Below are 17,600 nucleotides of genomic sequence, written 5' to 3'. Positions count from 1 at the left end.
AGGTGAGCGGGTCTGAAGCGAGTCCCTCGCCGAGCCCCGGCAGCGAGGACGGGGACCCCGCGCCCCGGAGCGCCCCGCACGGCTTCTCCCGCCCCTCGGCTCCCCACCCCGCTCCCTCCAGCCTCCACCAACGGAAATGGGAGTCGCGGAGCCGGGGACCAGCGGAAACAAAACACAGAGGCGGCGGCGGGGGGGCCGGGAGCGAGGCCGGCCCGCGTCCCCGCACTCACCCGCTCCACAATGGGCCCGAGCCGGCGAGGACGGCGGAGGCGCGGGCTCCACGTGCGCCGCTGCTCCGGGTGCGAGGCCGCTGGCCGCCGAGTCGGCGCTGAGGAGCCTTCCCCCCACCAAAATCCCGCACCCCGGACCCTGGACTACAACTCCCAGCGGGGTGCGGGCAGCGAGCGCCGGCGGCCGCGGAAGCCCCCCGAGGCACCGCGCCCCGGCTCGTCCTGCAACAGTCACAACCACCAGAACAACCCCTCACGAACAGGACGCTAAACTAGGGCCCGGAGCTCCAACTCGGGACAGGCCCGGCCCAGTGCGCATGCGTACAGCGCCCCGTTTCCAGCCGTGGAAAAAAAAAGACAACAGGTCAAATTAGGCGAAGGGAAGATGGCGGACTCTTCGTCGCAGGACCCGGAAGCACTTACCCTCCACTTCCTCCTCGTCGTCGGCTTCTGTCTCACCTACAGCCGTCCGGTCGCAGTTCGTCTCCGAGACGCTTCCTGTCCGGTGAGCGCCGACCGACTGGAACGGCGGCCCATAATGCACTGCGATGGCGGGGAGGCGTAGGGGAGGGGGCGGAGCCAGGGCCGGAAGTGGAGCGGTAGCAGCCGCGGCGGCTTGGGCGGCTCGGGACATCGTGCAAGGTGACTGGGAGGGCGCGCGGGGCCGTCCGGTCCCTGGGGACTGCGGGTTTGGGTTTCTTCACTCGGCTTCGGCTGCCATCACCTCTGCCTTACTGGGAGGACGGAGCGGCCCTGGGTCCCTGGGCACCGGCGAGGCCTGGCCCGGGGTCACGGCCCACCTCGGCGGGGCTGCCTGCAGAGGTTGGCCGTAGACCCGGTAAATGGGAGCGGTCCCCCGGGGTTACCGGGGCGGTGAGGGAGGCCGCGGGGCGCGGTGTGCAAGGTCAGCCGTGCTGGGACCCCCCAGCTCGTGTCACCACGAGGTCAGCCGTGCTGGGTCCACCCCCAGCTCGTGTCACCCCGAGGTCAGCCGTGCTGGGTCCACCCCCAGCTCGTGTCACCCCGAGGTCAGCCAAGCTGGAGCCCCAGCTCGTGTCACCCCAAGGTCAGCCGTGCTGGGTCCACCCCCAGCTCGTGTCACCCCGAGGTCAGCCAAGCTGGAGCCCCAGCTCGTGTCACCCCAGGTCAGCCGTGCTGGGTCCACCCCCCAGCTTGTGTCACCCCGAGGTCAGCCATGCTGGGGCCGCCTAGCTCGTGTCACTCCAAGGTCAGCCGTGCTGTGGCCCCCAGCTCGTGTCACCCGAGGTCAGCCATGCTGGGACCCCCTAGCTCATGTCACCCCGAGGTCAGCCATGCTGGGACCCCCTAGCTCATGTCACCCCGAGGTCAGCCAAGCTGGGACCCCCTAGCTCATGTCACCCCGAGGTCAGCCAAGCTGGGACCCCCTAGCTCATGTCACCCTGAGGTCAGCCATCCTCGGTCTCCCTGGCATGCAGTACCCCAAGGTCTGCTGTGTTGGGTCTCCCTGGAGTGTAGCCCCCCAATGTGAGTCCTGCAGGCTCCCCCTGGAGTGTAGCACCCCAAAATCAACTGCTGGGCCTCCATGGGGTGCAGCACCCCAAGTCAGCCGTCCTGAGTCTCCCCAGGGTGCAGCACCCCCAAGGTCAGCCGTGCAGGGCCCCCACTGGGTGTACCATCCCTTGCTGTGCGTGGGGAAAGGACCCATCCTGAAAAGAAAGCTGGGCAGCGGGAAGGTACAAGTCCTGCTTCAGGTGCTTGCATTGACATCAGGAGTGTTGACAAGGCAGCCGTGGTCATCACTATTAGGAGTACATCCGGGCCCCAACCCACCCCTGGGCGTCCACCTCTACCCTGCCTGTCCTCTCCTGATTCTTCTACCCCAAATCCCTCTCACAGGTCTTAGGAGCAACCGATAGTACTCCAGCAGAGAATTGATCACAAACGATGTTTTACATCTTTTTGTGTCCTGTGTGTGACAGTGAGCCATCTTCACTCAGTCAGTGAAAAGGGGAAGAAAGGTGAAGGAACAGGTTTTTATATGAGACTGGTTTTTTTGGGGGAAGTAGGGGATGAGTTTGTAGGACCTATGAGAGCGTAAGGACTTTTGAAAATACAGATTTGGGGTCCAGCAAGAATGTTTTCTTCCAGGCCTTCGTCCCTGGTTGGGGCAGCCATTCCAGTGGCTTCAGCCTTTGGAGAGAACATTAATTTGGGAGTCATCATTTTTATTTTTTCCTTGTGGCATTGGTGGTATTATGACAGCCAACCTCTGTCATTCTCTTGGGTCCAGGACTAAGTTCTTAAGGGACTTAAGATTTTATGTTTGCTTTGGCTTGGCTGAAACATCTAACAGTAAGAACCAGATTGGGTTGAAGGCCAGCACTGTTCCTGCTAGGACAGGAAGTGAGCTGAGTAGGGCTGGCTTATGGAACCCACTGGTATGCGCAAAATCTGGCATTGGGAGAACTTCTGATGGAGGAGCCTGAGCAACTCCTCTAGCAGGACACAGACCCTGCAGGTAAGCACAAGAAGCATGACAGGAAACAGCCCAGAACAGGCCATGGAAAGTTTCCCACTGGCATACATTTGGCATGGGTCAGGGGCAGACCAGGCTGAACCTGTTCACATCACCCACTGGCAAATCCAGGCACCAGAACAGTGTGGGTAGAGCCAAGTTCGGTCGCGACAAAAAACAGTGCATATTATGGAATGCCAAGGTGAGGTTACCTAGGGGCAGACCAGACCAAGCATGGCTACAACACCTGTACGCCTCATGTGGACTAGATCAGGGAAAAATCAGGCGGGGCTGATTGTTCATACTGGTGCAAACAAAGTTAGAATGGGTGAGGGTTGTTTGGGCTTAGCTGCAGGAGAAGCTGGCACTGGGAGCTAGTTCTGTCAAGTCAAACCACAGAACCATCTGGAGAGTGCATAATTCGGGAGTGGGAGTAGGCTAGAAGGGAAATAGTGGGCTCCTCCCTCTTGGATTACCACTCCCACTGGAGGGCACAAAAGCAAGGACCAGGTCAGGGTTGGCTAGACAGAAGGGCACCCAACAACAACCGTGAGGGCTGGATAGTAGAACTAGTTAGATGGAACTAGTCTTCAGTGCCCATTGACATGTATGAGAGCTGAATGGGATGTGGGACAGACTGGACTAGTCTGCTGCACATACTAGCAAACCAGGGTAGGGAGCAGGCCTGGTGGGGATTATTGTGGGTTGCTCGGATTAGGTTGCAGCTCCTAACTGGTTTATGTGAGGGCCGAGTGTGTGCTGGGCAGAACCAGGCTGGACTGCAACACCCATTGATTGGTTCCAGTGGAAATTGGTGCTAGAACAGAACAAACCCAGCAGTTACAACCAGCAGCTGATTGGGAGGCGATGGATTGTACCAGGCCCTGTACCTGCTAGTACGTACAAAAATGGGGTCTGAGAACACCTCAGACAAAGTATCTTTGGGGATCTCCCCAATCAAACTGCCAGACTCAGAACCCTAACCATGAAAAGACTGAGGACAGAACAAGTCAATCAACCACCTCAGCCATATGTTGACGGTGAAAAACAGGGTAAATAGAGACTCTATGAAGAACTATGTCATCAGTGGATTCTTCAATGACCTCATCATGCTTGGAGTGGCGAGACTGACAATGATTCATAACTAATGAACTATCAAACCACTTGAGCAAGAACCTCAGAGCATGCCCCACATTGGGGACCTGGGGTGGTTGCGTGGGAAATTGGGTGGGGCTTCTCCCTTAATATCCTGCTTTGCTCCAGATACATGAAGGAAACAATGTGGAAATAGTCTTACCCACTTTCCTGTAGCCCTCGAATCTTTGTGCCAAAATTAACTATGTGAAGATTGTCAAAAATATAATAAAAAATGAAAAAAAAAAAGATTTTATGTTTGCTTTCTGTTCAAACCTTAGTGAAGCCTCGGTCCCGAGTTATCGGTCCCAGCTCCTCCTGGTTCGTGGGCCCTTTCGGTTACGAAGCAAAAAGCAGTGGGGAATGGAGGAACGGAACTGATGAGGTCTGGACTAAAGTAGCCTGATGCAGCCGTGTGGGTGGTGGAGCTAGGTTTTGCTGTGAGGTGTACTTGGAGGTGGTTTACAGTTGTGTGCACGTGTGTGGGGGTGGAGCTAGGTTTCGCTGTGAGGTGTACTTGGAGGTGGTTTACAGTTGTGTGCACGTGTGTGATGACCTTCAGGTGCTTGTTTTCAGTCTTACACAGGCACCATGATGCTTCAGAAGCTCTTCCGGTTGTCCTCCGTCATCCGTTCCGCCGTGGCAGTGCAGCTGCGGAGGAACATCGGGGTCACGGCAGTGGCGTTTAATAAGGAACTTGATCCTGTGCAGAAACTCTTCGTGGACAAGATCAGAGAATACAAATCCAAGCGACAGTAAGTGGTGATCACCCCTGACATACCACGTCCAGCTATGCACGTTTCAAGGTGGCAGTCACACTACCCGATCCCTAACATGCAGTCTCACAGTTTATTGTAAAAGGGTTTCAGGGAAGAAATTGAGCTGTTTTTCTGGAAATTCTCTTCCGTGATCGTAGGCACGTGGAAAATCCCTTTGAAAGGATTTTAACATAAATTTTTAAGCTTGTAACATTTATAGGCAGTAATTAGTAAAATTTATTTCCACAGTGCTTGTCCTTGATACTATATTTATCTTCCCAAAACACAATTTCCCACATGGGATCCCGGCACATGCAAGGTGAGGACTTTAGCCATTAGTCTACTGTGCCAGGCCCTCCACCAAGATCTTTTAGAAGCCACTTGGTGAAGGCAGGTTTCTTCAACACTCTCGTTCAATAGTGCGCTCGCTTTTCCACCTGTAAAATGAAGTGGCTTGTGCTGCGCCTCGGTTTATGCGATTGTTGAATGGTAGGGCTGATATTGGAGCAGAAGCAGGTACTGAGCTCAGAGCTCATAATACTGTAATGTAACCTGGACTTGAGGCTCAGTAACCTTAAATGGATTGTCTGAGAAATTATGTAGAACTTCATGTTGACGTCTGGATGAAAATGCACATGGACACCCAGTTTTCTCCGGAAGAGTGTTTTTACTACATGTATGTTTTTATAGTGGCTTGAAATTGGAGTGAGAATTTTGATTTTGCAAACTAACGGGTGTCGCTCGTTTTCATGTGCTCATTTTTGTAACAGGGCATCGGGAGCACCTGTTGACGCAGGCCCAGAGTACCAGCAAGATCTGGAGAAGGAACTTTTTAAGTTGAAGCAAATGTTTGGTAAAGCAGACATGAATACGTTCCCTACCTTTAAGTTTGAAGGTAAGTCTCTTTGAGCATGGGTTCATTCTCTGGGCAGATTATCTGGAGTTGAGGATTGTCTCGCTGCACCTGGATGGTTTAGAGGATTGACAGTTACATGCGCCCTTATTAGAACTGTCGTCACCTGTGCACGGGAAGGCCCCATTCAGTAGGCGTAGGAAAAGTGCTGGGGGCGTACTGAGGGCCTTTTACTATTCCTCTTACAGCCTTTGGGAACTGTAACGCCTTCCTCATGTAGTAGCTGCATCTAAATAATTTATTTTTAAGTCGGAAAACATAGAACCAGGATCATAAAAAGTATTAAATAAAAGCTTAGCCATGGTAAGGCTGGTATATATATTATATCTAAAACAGTATTCACTAAAAAAGTATCAGAAGGTTGGTGTATTGAATCAGGAAGCTTCTGAGTAGTGCATTATACTACGCTACGCTGAGTAGTGCATTATACAGCTCTTCAGTATGGCTAAGCTTGAACCTTCTTTCTCTCCCCTCTCCCCTTAGATCCCAAATTTGAAGTAATTGAGAAACCCCAGTCCTGAAGAAATAATGGAAAGTTAATCTGGTAATCTGTCATGTGTTGCTTGTACAATTAATGAGAGGTTTCACAATAAACATACGTTTGGCAATGATCAGGTGTTTGTTTCCAAATTATTTACTGATGTTCAATGTATCCTTGACTATATCGAATTCTTTGCTTTAGCATTTTTTATTTTCTAAGATTTATTTGGAAGGCATATTGGGGTCTTGGAGACAGATCTTCCCCTAGGTGGGCCACAAAGGGCAGAGTTAGAGCAGTCCAATGCCAGGAGCTTCTTCTGGGTCTCCCACATGAGTACAGGGACCTAACACTTGGACCACCATCTGTTCCTTTCCCAGACACATTAGCAGGGAGCTGGATTGGAAGTGGAGCAGCCAGAACTTGAATCCTCACCTGTAAGGGATGCTGGCACCACCAGCAGAGGCTTAGCTCACAATGCCATGGTGTCAACCCCAGGAAACTATTTTTCAAAAGAAAAATATCTACGTCCTCTTGTATCTGGCATTATTTCTAATATACTACTAATATGGGTCTGTTTTTTTAAGATTTATTTATTTTAATTACAAAGTCAGATATACAGAGAGGACGAGAGACAGTGAGAAAGATCTTCCGTCCAATGATTCTCTCCCCAGGTGACCACAACGGCCGGTGCTGTGCCAATCGGAAGCCGGGAACCAGCAACCTCTTCCAGGTCTCCCACGTGAGTGCAGGGTCCCAAAGCCTTGGGCCGTCCTTGACTGCTTTCCCAGGCCACAAGCAGGGAGCCGGATGGGAATTGGAGCTGCCGGAATTAGAACCGGTGCTCATATGGGATCCTAGCACGTTCAAGGCGAGGACTTTAGCCACTAGACCACGCCACTGAGCCCTAATATGGGTCTTAATAAAACTTAATTTTCTTTAAAATGAAAAACCATGCCTTCCTGAAGAAACTGAGCTCGCTTTAAAGAGAATTTATACAGGCTAGAACTGAGGTAAACCTGCTAAGGAATACCTTTTCAGAAAGTACCACAAGTAATTGTAGGCACTGAAACAGAGAACCCGATGTTTACAGTAACATTGTTTAAAGGTAGTTGAGATCGTCGCTGAGCCTCTCTAACCTGTGAAACAGCTCTGCTTGCTTCTCGCTGAGTGTAGTTGAATTTTGCCTTCCAAATCTCACATTTGACTTTTTTTTTTTTGAGATTTATAAAGTTTTATTTGAAAGGCAAATTATAGAGAGAAGAGATAAAGAAGGTCTTCCCTCTGCTGATTCACTCCCCAAATGGTTGCAACAACAAGAACTGAGCTGAACAAGAGCCAGGAGCCTCTTCTAGGTCTCCCACATGGGTGCAAGGTCCCAAGGACTTAGGCCATCCTCCACTGCTTTTCCACAGGCAGGCGGCTGGATTGAAAGTGAAGCAGCTAGGACAGGAACCGGAACCGATAGGTGTGCCAGCCCCCACAGGGCGGCGGATTAGCCTAGCATGACTCATCTCTCTTTATCAATCTCCGTTATGAAAGGATTCTACCTGTGGCTGCAAGAAGCACCCCATGCCCGTGCTCTCTGTGAAAGGCTGTGTGTTTCTACCCGTGAAGCTTCGGTCGGGTGATTGCAGCCCTGCCCTGCCATGTCCCGGCTGGGCCTCTAGTCATGCTGCAATTTCCCCTTCCAGTGAATTCCTCCTGCATCACTGACATAACAGGAGCAAGTTTTTGACAGATGTTGTCAGCCTTCTGGGCCTGGCCTCTAAGATGCTTCCCCCACTTGATTGGAGTATGGACTAAATTCCATATGTTGAAACACCCTCCCCACCCCAACCCCCCTACACACACGCACAGGCACACTTGGGAATATAACTATTTGACAGTGAGGAGTTTAAAAGTGACAAAGTTAAAATGAGATGTTCTGGGTGAGCCCTAATCCAATCTGATTGCTATATGAGATCTGGGAAGAACTACAAAGGATGTTTATTACTAATGTTGTGCTGCCTTTAAAAATAATAGAGGATTTTAGTGCTAGGGAAGTTTCACTTCATCTAGTAGGTTTTTTTGGTTTGTTTTTGGCTATCGCTATTTCTTTGGTCATCCCAAGCCTGATCGTCTGGTAAGGTACATGTGTGACTTTGGGGGGAGCCTGGGGTCTGGGAAGTCTTCCAAATTGGAGATGCCTAATGGGGAGGCCCTCTCCGACGCTCCCAGACTGTTCTCATGTCCCACTTAAATAGTTAAGTCCTCAGTCTTGTCGTTCACATGTTTCTTCTAGGTGAGACACCGAGAGGAAGGCCAAATACTTTCAGTAACAGGGACCTCATCAATCTTTGACCTTAGAAATTATGGGAAAATGCTTTCATTGTTCCCCCGCTCCTTGATACTTTTTCCAGTTCTTGCCCTTCTCACAAAGCTGCTTGTTTTCTGGCAGGTGCTTTGTGTTTTATTGTTTTTCCCCTTTGGGGGGGGAAAAAGTTGGGGACTATTCCACTCATAACTTCTCTGTCACATAATTTTGACAATTCCTACATTCTCTCCTTTTATTTCTCCTTACCCCTATTCCAGTCTTCAGCTAATATGTACTGTGGCAGGGTAAAATGTAGCAATGGACTGAGGTGATTCTTTCAGGCCACCTTACCACTTCATAGTGAAGATGAAGATTCACTCTGCCTCCTCCTCTCTATGAAATGCTGCGTTTTAAATAAATAGGTCTTTTAAACCATATTTTAACCAAAGCGTTAGAGAAATTTTGTCAGTAAGTGTTCTTTAAGTTTATTCTTTCACAAATTTTTTGGAGGGTTAAATTTGTTGAAAGGTAGAATTACAGAGCTCTTCCATCTGCTGCTTCAGTCCTCAAAAAGCTGCAATGGCCAGGTCTGGGCCTGAGCTTAGCCAAGAACCTGGAACTTCATCTGGTCTTTTCCTAAGTGCATGTATTAGCAGAAAGCTGGGTCAGAGGAGAGCAGCCAGGGTTTGCCCATGTTATAGCAGCATTGTAGGTGGCTACTTAACTCACTCTACCTTGCCATCCCCTTATTTTGGTTTTTAAGAGTACACTCTACATTTATTAGATAATCAAGTGCTAGATAAAACACTTTATAAAACAGGGTTCTTTTCTCAAAGTGTTTATAGATTGCTAGAAGTGTTAAACATTTGCGTTCCTCTCAGCATTAATAAAAACCAATACATCTTACAACAAGTGTCAACAAATATTATGTAAATTCAAAGACAAAAAGGTTCCAGCTGGAGGAATGAGAAGGTATTCATTTAATTGAAAGATGAAGACAGAACTTCCATCTGGGGCTCATTCCCTAAATGGTTGCAATAGCCAGGAGTGGGCCAGACCGAAGCCAAGAGCTGAAAACCAATCCATGTTTCCCACTGGGTGGCAGGGACCCAAGAGTTTGAGCCAATACCTGCTGTCTCCCACAGTATACTTCAGCATGACTATGGAATCAATAGAACTGGGACACGAACCACACTGATACGGGACATGGGTGTCCCAAGAAAAACCAAACACAAGGTGACATAACAAAGGCCTGAAATTAAAAAGTTAGTGAGCGAGATGGAGGCAGTGAATAAACAGAACGGCTTAAGCATAGGGGTCGAGAAGGTAGTGGTGTTTGGGGATGCTTGCACCCTGTAATGGTTCCAGTCTTGCCTCCTCTGCTTCTGATCCAACTTGCAGCTAATGCACGTTCTTCAAATGATGGCTGAAGCACTTGGGTCCCTACCGTGCACATGGGTGACCCACAGGGAGGTCTAGCCCTGGCTACTGCAGGCATGTGGGAAGTGAAACAGGGCATGAAAGCTGACTTTTTGCCTTTCAAATAAAATGAAATCAAAACAAATACGATTTGTGTATCTGCTGGGGAGAAAGAATGAGATAGCCCACCTTGGCATTGAAGCTAGGTAGAGGAAAGGGAAGACAGATTACAGGTGAGTTTGGCAGGGTTGGATGGTTTAGAGACCAGAGGATGAGGGGAAATGTGAGAGCAGAACCCAAACATTGCAAAGGAAGGAGCTGGGGTATACAGAATTAGCATGGCTTGTGAAACCTCTTAGATCCAGAGGGATCTGTTTTTCATTTATCAGCTCTATGAACTTGGCAAGTCACCAATTTGGTTCTGTTTAGGGACTTATTTTTTGTTTATCAGCTCTAAGAACTTGACACTAATTTGGTTCTGTTTTCTCACCTGTCAGTTGCATTGCCCACCTGATGTCATCACTGAGATGAGACTTCATACACCCTCAGCCTCATCCCTCCCATCTCTGACACACATTGTTCAGTGCTCTTTGCCTTCTATTTTCAGAATGTGTTTTTGTGCATCTAAGAAATTGGCAGATACCCAAAACAGATGTTGAGATTGTAATCTGAAGCAGCTGAAGAGCTAGCCCTGTAGCCACAGAGGGTAAGAGGGTGTAGTTTCCTGGGTTTTAATGAACAACAATAAGTGGATGACTTGTCCCCTGCACTGTTAAATGGAGCTTAAAAAGTTTTGCAAGATCAGCTGTTTTTATTGTAGATTTTAATCAAACAATGCCACCTGTGAGATGAAGGAAGTTCATAGCAAAGTTGTATTGAAAAACAGTCATTCCAGATTTAGTTAAGCTAAACCCTCAACTAAAAATAAATTAAATCTAGTACAACAGGAACAATATGAAAACAAAGACTCTAGAGCTTTAATCTTTATACAAAATTTCACTGAAGGAAAATAAAATACTATTAACATTTGCAATGACATCTTACCAATTGTTGGTGTTCCAGTCCCGCAAAGGCACATGGAAACACTTAGACAACAGCGACCTGCAGATGAACTACTACTCATTGGAAAATTAGTGCTGAATACCACGCCCTTTGTGTGGGAGAAAGCATTGTTTATATGAATTGACTTAGCCATATACAATGTTCTAAGAATGTGTAAGATGTTTTGACACAAAGTGTTAAATGTTCACCTTTCATAACATGAATACTCTAGCTTTCGAAAGCTGCTCTGAATCTCTTAGTGAAGCTAAGGCACTACTTAATTTCCCCCTGCAAAGTGGAAGTGTGTCATTTAAGCTGAAGCAGTTGCTCCTGTGTGATGGTAGCTACCCTCAAGAGGCGGTCTGAGAGTCATCACTGCCATGGCCCTTTGGCAATGCCTGAAGAGAGCATTCCTCAAACCAAAGCCAAACGTTTCGTCAGGGCCTAAGCAACATTTAACAAAAGCTTACAGAAAAAGCAGTTAGGGAGTTATGCTTATGGGCTCAAACTTGTCTAAGTTTAATTGGAACATCTCGTTTGTTTACTCACTGGCTGGCAGGTTTTGCACTGCAGTGGCAGAGTCCACTGCAACAGGAGCCATATGACTGAAAACATCCACTGTGTGGCCCTTTACAGACTATGTTTGCTGACCTCTGACTCAAGTGGAGATCTGACTTTTGGCACAAAGTCATGGTACAAAAGCCCAGCCTCCTGGGAGAGTGTCTAGTGACAGCATCCAGTGTCCCAAACAAGGCAAGGGAAGCAGTCCGACAGCGGCCATCTTCCACTGGCTGGTGGCTAGGCACAGTGGGCAGTGACTGAGTGCTTCTTCCATCTGCTCAGTGACTCCTGGGGATTTGCTGTGCCCTTGGGTTAGAAGAAAGCAGACTCCTTTGGAAGCGACTTAACCATGCTCAAAGCTGTCAAAGGTAGTAATAACCCTTGTATCCAGATCTTCCAGAATACGACATGCTTTTTGCCCTATTTTTTTTCTCTAGTATGAACTGAATGATCATCATAAATTATAACAATCAAGCTTTTTGCACTTAATATTAAATAAATCATCAGAATTTTCAAGTTGTACCAGCAGCTTTGGGGGCCTTTTTGGTTCATCAGTTGAGAAGCTAAAGGATTACACCCATTTGTTATTCCAGCCAGTTTCTCCAGTGTCTTGTGCCTCAGGTAGGGCGCTGCATGCATGGAGTGGCAAAGAGCAGTCCCATCCTGATGAGCTGTCTGTTGGTTGATGACTCCTGTCCTGGGCTTCTCCATCTTCCCCTCACAGGACTGGCAGCAGCCGAGCTCAGCCTGGCCCCAAGATGCTCCACATGCTCTTCAGAAGCAGGGTGCTTCAACGTCACTGGGAGTGCAGGGGACGGCGCTGCTCCCTGGACGGCTTCTGACGTGAAGGTCGTGAGCCTCACAAATGACAAGCGCCCAGGGAATTGTGCACACCAGCGAGCACTGGCCATTAGGTCTTCATGATGCTTTTGGTTCTCAGAAGTGGAAGTAAACACAAAGTACAAATCCTTCTCTGAGATTTAACGCCCCACCCTCCCTCCTGTGGAAGAATTCATGATAAGCCAGCAGCAGAATAAGGATTATATTAAGAGAGAAAAGAGGATTCTGGTAGGAATGAGAACAGGTTCCTTCTGCACCTGTCAGAGTATTTTCCACACTCGCATGCATGACCTTTTCCTGGTCTCTGGATTAACTTCACAAGCAGTGTGATTTGAATAACTTTAGAAGTTAGGATATCTGTTAACGTTTCACAAACCTCAGAATATTGCAAAGTGCTTTGACCCCTTTTCCTCCAATTTGAGCATCTGCTGCCGAAGCAAAAAGACCCTCTTTCTCCAATCCAGACACCAAAAGCCAGACTCTGGCTTACATGCTGACAGAATTATTTGTTTGAAGTAAAAGTTTCAGGTGAATCCATGGTCATACAAATTATAACAGAATACTAATACCATTTCTTCGGGTACCCTTTTGCAAATGTAAGCCCAAACAGTTTTATAATAGTTTAATAACTTGTGCAACAACTGTGGTTTTAATGACGTCAACACTGGAATTCCTTTAAATTACAAAAGATTTTGTGTGCTTGAAATCCTAGGAAAACAAAGGAAAAAAAGTTTAAGCATAATGTAATAATCCATGTTCAGAGAGATACAAATAAATTTTTAGTAACAAGTACAAACATAAGAATCCTTACAAAATATATTATCAAGCTATTTTCTAGAATAGTATACTAAAAAAAAAAAAAATACCCCTGGAAGTTAGATCAAGAGAAATTGGTTAGGGATGTGCTATTTCATTTGGGGGCAGGGCCAAGGCCGTTGGTAAGCATCCTATTGGATAGTCCCCAAACAACAAGGAGTTATATGACCAGAAGTGTAAATGGTACTGTTAAGCAAAGTAAAACTCAAGGAGGGTCCAGTCCAGTCCTTAGCTGGGAAGGCAACTGAGTACACAAAGCCATTTGTTTTAGATGCGGAATGCCTCCTATGGCTGATGGGATGCAATTGTTTGATGCCACTCCCAAGGAGTATTTTGCACAGATTGCAAGAGTAACTTTGGAGTTATGTATTGCTTGTCTTTAATTAAATAGCAAAATCACAAGATAGGATGGCTTCTGTGACAGATTATGGAGTAGATAATTGTTTTACAATGAAATTTTTGTCCTCCCCACCCCCCAAAAAAAGAAACAGCTATGGAACAGCAGTGGTTACTAAACATGAACATTTGGTAGGATTATATAAAATACTGATGTCCACACCCTACTCCAATATTTCTTAAAAGAAAATCTGAGAAATCCTGCTATGAAGTACTAAGGAATTCTGGCAATGCAGGCTCTATTTCTCATGTGCAGACCTCTAGAAATACTGGCAGCTCTTTGTCTCAAACCCCTGGACAAAACACAAATGAAGGTTGCATAGCCATCCAAAAAAAACAGAAATCTGAGCGATGATGGTATTTACTGCTGGACTATTTTTACAAATGTGACAGTAAAAAATGTCTAACTCATGTTGCCCAAATAATCAGGATTGGATAATTACTGCCTTTTCTTCAAGTATTGTTAACAGGTTCTTTTCAGCCTTAGCAGAGAATTCATATCCCTCCACTTCCCAAGGGCTTTGAGTAAACGAAGTCCTGGAACTAGAGGCTGGTCCGGTGGCTAGTTTCCAGCTCAGCTGTTGTTACCCTGTGACTCCATCATGGAGCAAACAGAATCAATACTGCCAGACCAGGTGACAAAATCAGGTAGACCCGTGAGAAAAAACAATGACAGGATGAAGATCACCTTCTGAAACTACCTTCCAGTGCTGGGCAACTTACCATGCCATCCCAGACAGGGCACCTCTAAATGTCAGTGTTATAAAACATAATGAAAATGAAAATTCACAACATTCTTCAAATTATTTCATTTTCCCTGCTTCATTACTAAACACATCCACTCTACAAATACACTTTTAAAAATACTCACATTTTCACTCATTGTAGTGGCTTTAGATGAACTACTCTTCCTGTATGGGGAATAAGAAGGCAGTATTTATTATTGCTTCCAACTGCAAAGCACAAATCTTTTAGTTAATGCTACCTTCATATGTTGTCTCAGCAGGAAAATGCATATTTATTCAAGCAATGTAGCAAAAGTCAACAATCCTAACTGAATTTCCCACAGTTCCACACAAAATTCCGAGATCTTTGCACAGTCCTACATGGATAAATTGTAAGAACCTGGCCCAGCACTAGCTCTTACAGCCATCTGGGGACTTAATCGGCAGACTGGAGATCTCTCTCTCTCTGACTTTCACACAGATAAAAAAAGCATTTTAGGAAGGGGGGGTGGGAAGGACACTGAGAGACCAGGGTTGAGTCAGGACAACTAAATGTCAAGGCAATGGCAGCTGGGCATACAAGGGAATGCCTGTGCACTTAACTTTGGGTCGGCTATGTACACACACACAAGAACAGCCAGCAATCCAATGCATATCAACTAGGGTTTTGGTGATCTCATGCCCCAATTACTCTAACATTTCTCATTCCAGTTAGAAAAGTTCACTGCCTCCAGATGAACATATTTAGGTGATGAAGCTGGCATTGTGGGAAGTGGGTAAGGCCTCCTCCTATGATGTCCTGGCTGCTCCACTTCCAATCCGGCTCCCTACTAATGTGGTTGGGACGCAGCAGGGGATGGCCGAGTGCTTGGGCCCCTGGACCCTTGTGGGAAACCTCGAAATAGTTTCTGGCTCCTGGTTTTGGACAAGCCCAGCTCCAGCCATTACAACCATTTGGGGAGTGAACCAGTAGACAGGAAATCTCCCTCTCTGTGGTTCTCCCTCTTGCTCTGTAACTCTCTTTCAAATAAATAAAATCTTGAAACATACACCTATCTGTATGTATGTGTTATATGTACAAATATTTATGTGTGTATGCATTTCCTAATTGGTCTGCCTGTTCCAACCTGTTGTCACCTGACAGCTTAGCACTGACTATTGTGAGTTTTGAAGAATTGAAGTGATGATGCTGGATATGGCTCAACTGGCCAATCTGCCCTTTGCAAAATGCCAGGATCCCATATAGGTGCCAGTTCGGGTCCTGGCTACTTTGCTTCTCATCCAGCCTGGGAAAGCAGTGGAGGGTAGCCCACCAGTGGGTCCCTGCACCCACGTGGGGAGATGTGGAAGAAGCTCCTGGCCCCTTGCTCAGTTCAAACCATTGCAGCCATCTGTGGAGTGATCCAGCAGATGAAAGATCCTTCCGTCTCTTCTTTCTGCTTTCCCAATAAAAATAATAAACATATATAAATATATTTTTTAAAGTGATGCTACTCATTGCCTCCAAGCCCTGTAGCGGCTTTTCATCTTACTCAGAGCCAAAGCCAAATCCCTCATGATGACCCAGAATGGACAGCACACAACGTGACCCCTGCTACTTTTCCACACTCATCTCCCTTCTCTCGTGTCCCTCACTGTTCCAGCCGCACAGTTCTCCTGGGTCCCTCAGACACTGCAGGCGTTCCTGGCAGGGAGCACCTTCCGTCTGTGTGCTGCACTGCGCCTGTGCACTCTTCCAGTGGGTGTGTGCATGACTGGCATCGTGCCTCACTTGTGTCTTTCCCAGTGTTGTCTCTCTACTCCTGCCCACGCATACTCTATTCTCCTGCTTGCTTCATTACTCTAATACGTGGCCCAGTCCAGTATGTTGTACAGTGTACATCTGTGGACTTCCTGCTTGGCTCTACTAAAATGGAAGCTCCATAAGATAGGGCATAGTGAAATTTGTTTTCACCTGCTGTATTTGCCAGTCTCAGAAACGACATCAGGCACAAAAGCACTATATAATGAAATGTAAAAAATAACTTAACTTGAAATTTTTAATTAGCAAAATGCATTAAATATATTTTTTACAGTAGTCATGAAAATGCCTGCAATGTGAGTAGAAAACCATGTTTGTGCTAAAGCACATCTGAATGTTTACAAAAGCATCTGTGGGTCATATAAAGTTATCAGCTTAAAAACTGACCTGCTATAGGGTTCCAAGTCCCTCCTGCTGTTACCTTGGCAGGGTCAGATCAACGGTTTTGCAGGCAGGTTCCCCATCCCTGGTCTACAAAGCCAAATAAGTAACTGTCTTTCTTTAGCTAGTCAATGACAATTTATAAGCACGCATGAGGCATTAGGCACGATACATATCTTGATGAACTTGAATAACTTCCCAAAGGATTAAACCTACACAAATAACTTTGCAGTTGTTGACTTTAGTTGGATACCAGGAAATTCATTGGAAAAGGGGAAATGAATGAATGCAAAGAAGGTACACTTACTGGAAAGAAGCTTCTCCTGCAAAAGAAAAAATATGTCTCATGAATGCAAGGCACAACGTGGTGTGACACAGACTCAGCTTGGTTTCCAAAACACCCTGACTCTCACTCACTGAGGATTGTACCAACTAAATGAAGGCTGGAAACTTTTCCTATAAAGGGCCAGGCGACAATATTTAAAACTTTGTGGGCCTTAAGACAAAAAGCAACAACCATATATAGGTACCTTTATAATGAGAGAATACATAATAGGAGAAAGGGATTCTTTCTTTCAGTTCAAAGTTAATGTTTCCTATCATCAAACAGATTCCAAATACTCATCTATAAAAACCACGTTTAGCTCATGGCCCTACAAACAAGTGTTGTGGGAAAGAGACAAATTTGGTCGTTGCATCCTAGTTTTCCAGGCCTTATCCTAATCACAAGTCAGAGTGTCATGGAAAGTTTACTACCACATTAATTCTGGAGCAACATTCTTAGCAAATAAACTCCTAGTATACAAGAATACTCAATTAACTCACTATTTTGAGAAAATTTTGTTCAAACACTCCTCCTTAAAAATACACAGATGGTAAATTTTAAACCTGTACAGGGATCTTTCGATCTGTACTTGCACTGGTAAGCCAGCAGGGGGACACAGCTGGACTCCATTCACAAGATTCTATTACAGCAGTGTGGAGTCGAACACTGTAAACATGAGCAAAGGCTATCAGTTTATAGTCATTACCCTTAATTACAGAAAATCTCCTTGAATTCATGTTCATTGAAAAAATACTTATCACACTTCATGCTTAACTTAGGTATTATTCAATATTCTTTTTAAAATCCTGATATTGGTATGAAAATTTTTCTAAATTCTAAAATTAATGTTCACTCTAAAACAATGAGTCTAACACTTGTTAATTCTATATACTATTTAGCATTCCACTAAAAAATTTCTACTTACATATATTGCTAATGGGTCTCGTCACAGAATTCTATGCTGCTTTTGAGCACTCAGATAATTTTAA

The 17,600-nt window shown here is 46.3% G+C and overlaps 3 protein-coding genes across 5 annotated transcripts in view; 1 reads left to right on the top strand and 2 right to left on the bottom strand.

Annotated features, from left to right (window-relative positions):
* Positions 1 to 752, bottom strand: part of GABPA (GA binding protein transcription factor subunit alpha) — a 50,992-nt gene extending 50,240 nt beyond the window's left edge. Inside the window, exon 1 of one of the 2 annotated variants that reach the window (XM_040980669.1) lies at positions 654 to 752. The gene's annotated coding sequence lies outside the window, so the exon portion shown is untranslated. Of the gene's footprint in view, positions 1 to 230; positions 597 to 653 lie in introns of those variants that run through there. The other variant, XM_040980671.1, reaches the window with a different exon arrangement.
* ATP5PF (ATP synthase peripheral stalk subunit F6) lies at positions 602 to 6,143 on the top strand. Of its 2 annotated transcripts, none has more exons than XM_040980675.1 (4): positions 602 to 735; positions 4,438 to 4,616; positions 5,390 to 5,514; positions 6,016 to 6,143. In XM_040980675.1, exons 1-4 carry the CDS (start codon positions 616 to 618, stop codon positions 6,051 to 6,053), a joined length of 462 nt encoding a protein of 153 aa, XP_040836609.1. In that variant the 5' UTR covers positions 602 to 615; the 3' UTR covers positions 6,054 to 6,143. The 2 variants fall into 2 exon arrangements, with proteins under 2 accessions (XP_040836609.1, XP_040836610.1); XM_040980676.1 differs by having other exon boundaries at positions 696 to 872.
* Positions 6,144 to 10,517: 4,374 nt separating this feature from the next.
* The window catches only part of JAM2 (junctional adhesion molecule 2), a 73,480-nt gene continuing 66,397 nt past the window's right edge, over positions 10,518 to 17,600 (bottom strand). Inside the window, exons 8-10 of the mRNA XM_040980668.1 lie at positions 16,594 to 16,609; positions 14,251 to 14,290; positions 10,518 to 12,875 (exon numbers count right to left, since the gene is read on the bottom strand). Of these exons, the coding sequence (XP_040836602.1) occupies positions 12,843 to 12,875; positions 14,251 to 14,290; positions 16,594 to 16,609 (89 nt within the window). The 3' untranslated portion in view covers positions 10,518 to 12,842. The remainder of the gene's footprint in view (positions 12,876 to 14,250; positions 14,291 to 16,593; positions 16,610 to 17,600) is intronic.

Source organism: Ochotona curzoniae, unplaced genomic scaffold (genome assembly GCF_017591425.1).
Source record: "Ochotona curzoniae isolate NIBS_2020 unplaced genomic scaffold, NIBS_Ocur_1.0 contig_3498, whole genome shotgun sequence".
NCBI classification, from domain to species: domain Eukaryota; kingdom Metazoa; phylum Chordata; class Mammalia; order Lagomorpha; family Ochotonidae; genus Ochotona; species Ochotona curzoniae.
This window is presented reverse-complemented; position numbering and strand designations above follow the sequence as displayed.

Excerpts from the sequence above, each read along its gene's own strand:
- ATP5PF (XM_040980675.1), top strand. The coding sequence starts at position 616 with ATGGCGGACTCTTCGTCGCAGGACCCGGAAGCACTTACCCTCCACTTC. Across the intron at positions 4,617-5,389 it reads GAATACAAATCCAAGCGACA|GGCATCGGGAGCACCTGTTG; the intron begins GTAAGTGGTGAT and ends TTTTTGTAACAG. Across the intron at positions 5,515-6,015 it reads CCCTACCTTTAAGTTTGAAG|ATCCCAAATTTGAAGTAATT; the intron begins GTAAGTCTCTTT and ends CTCTCCCCTTAG.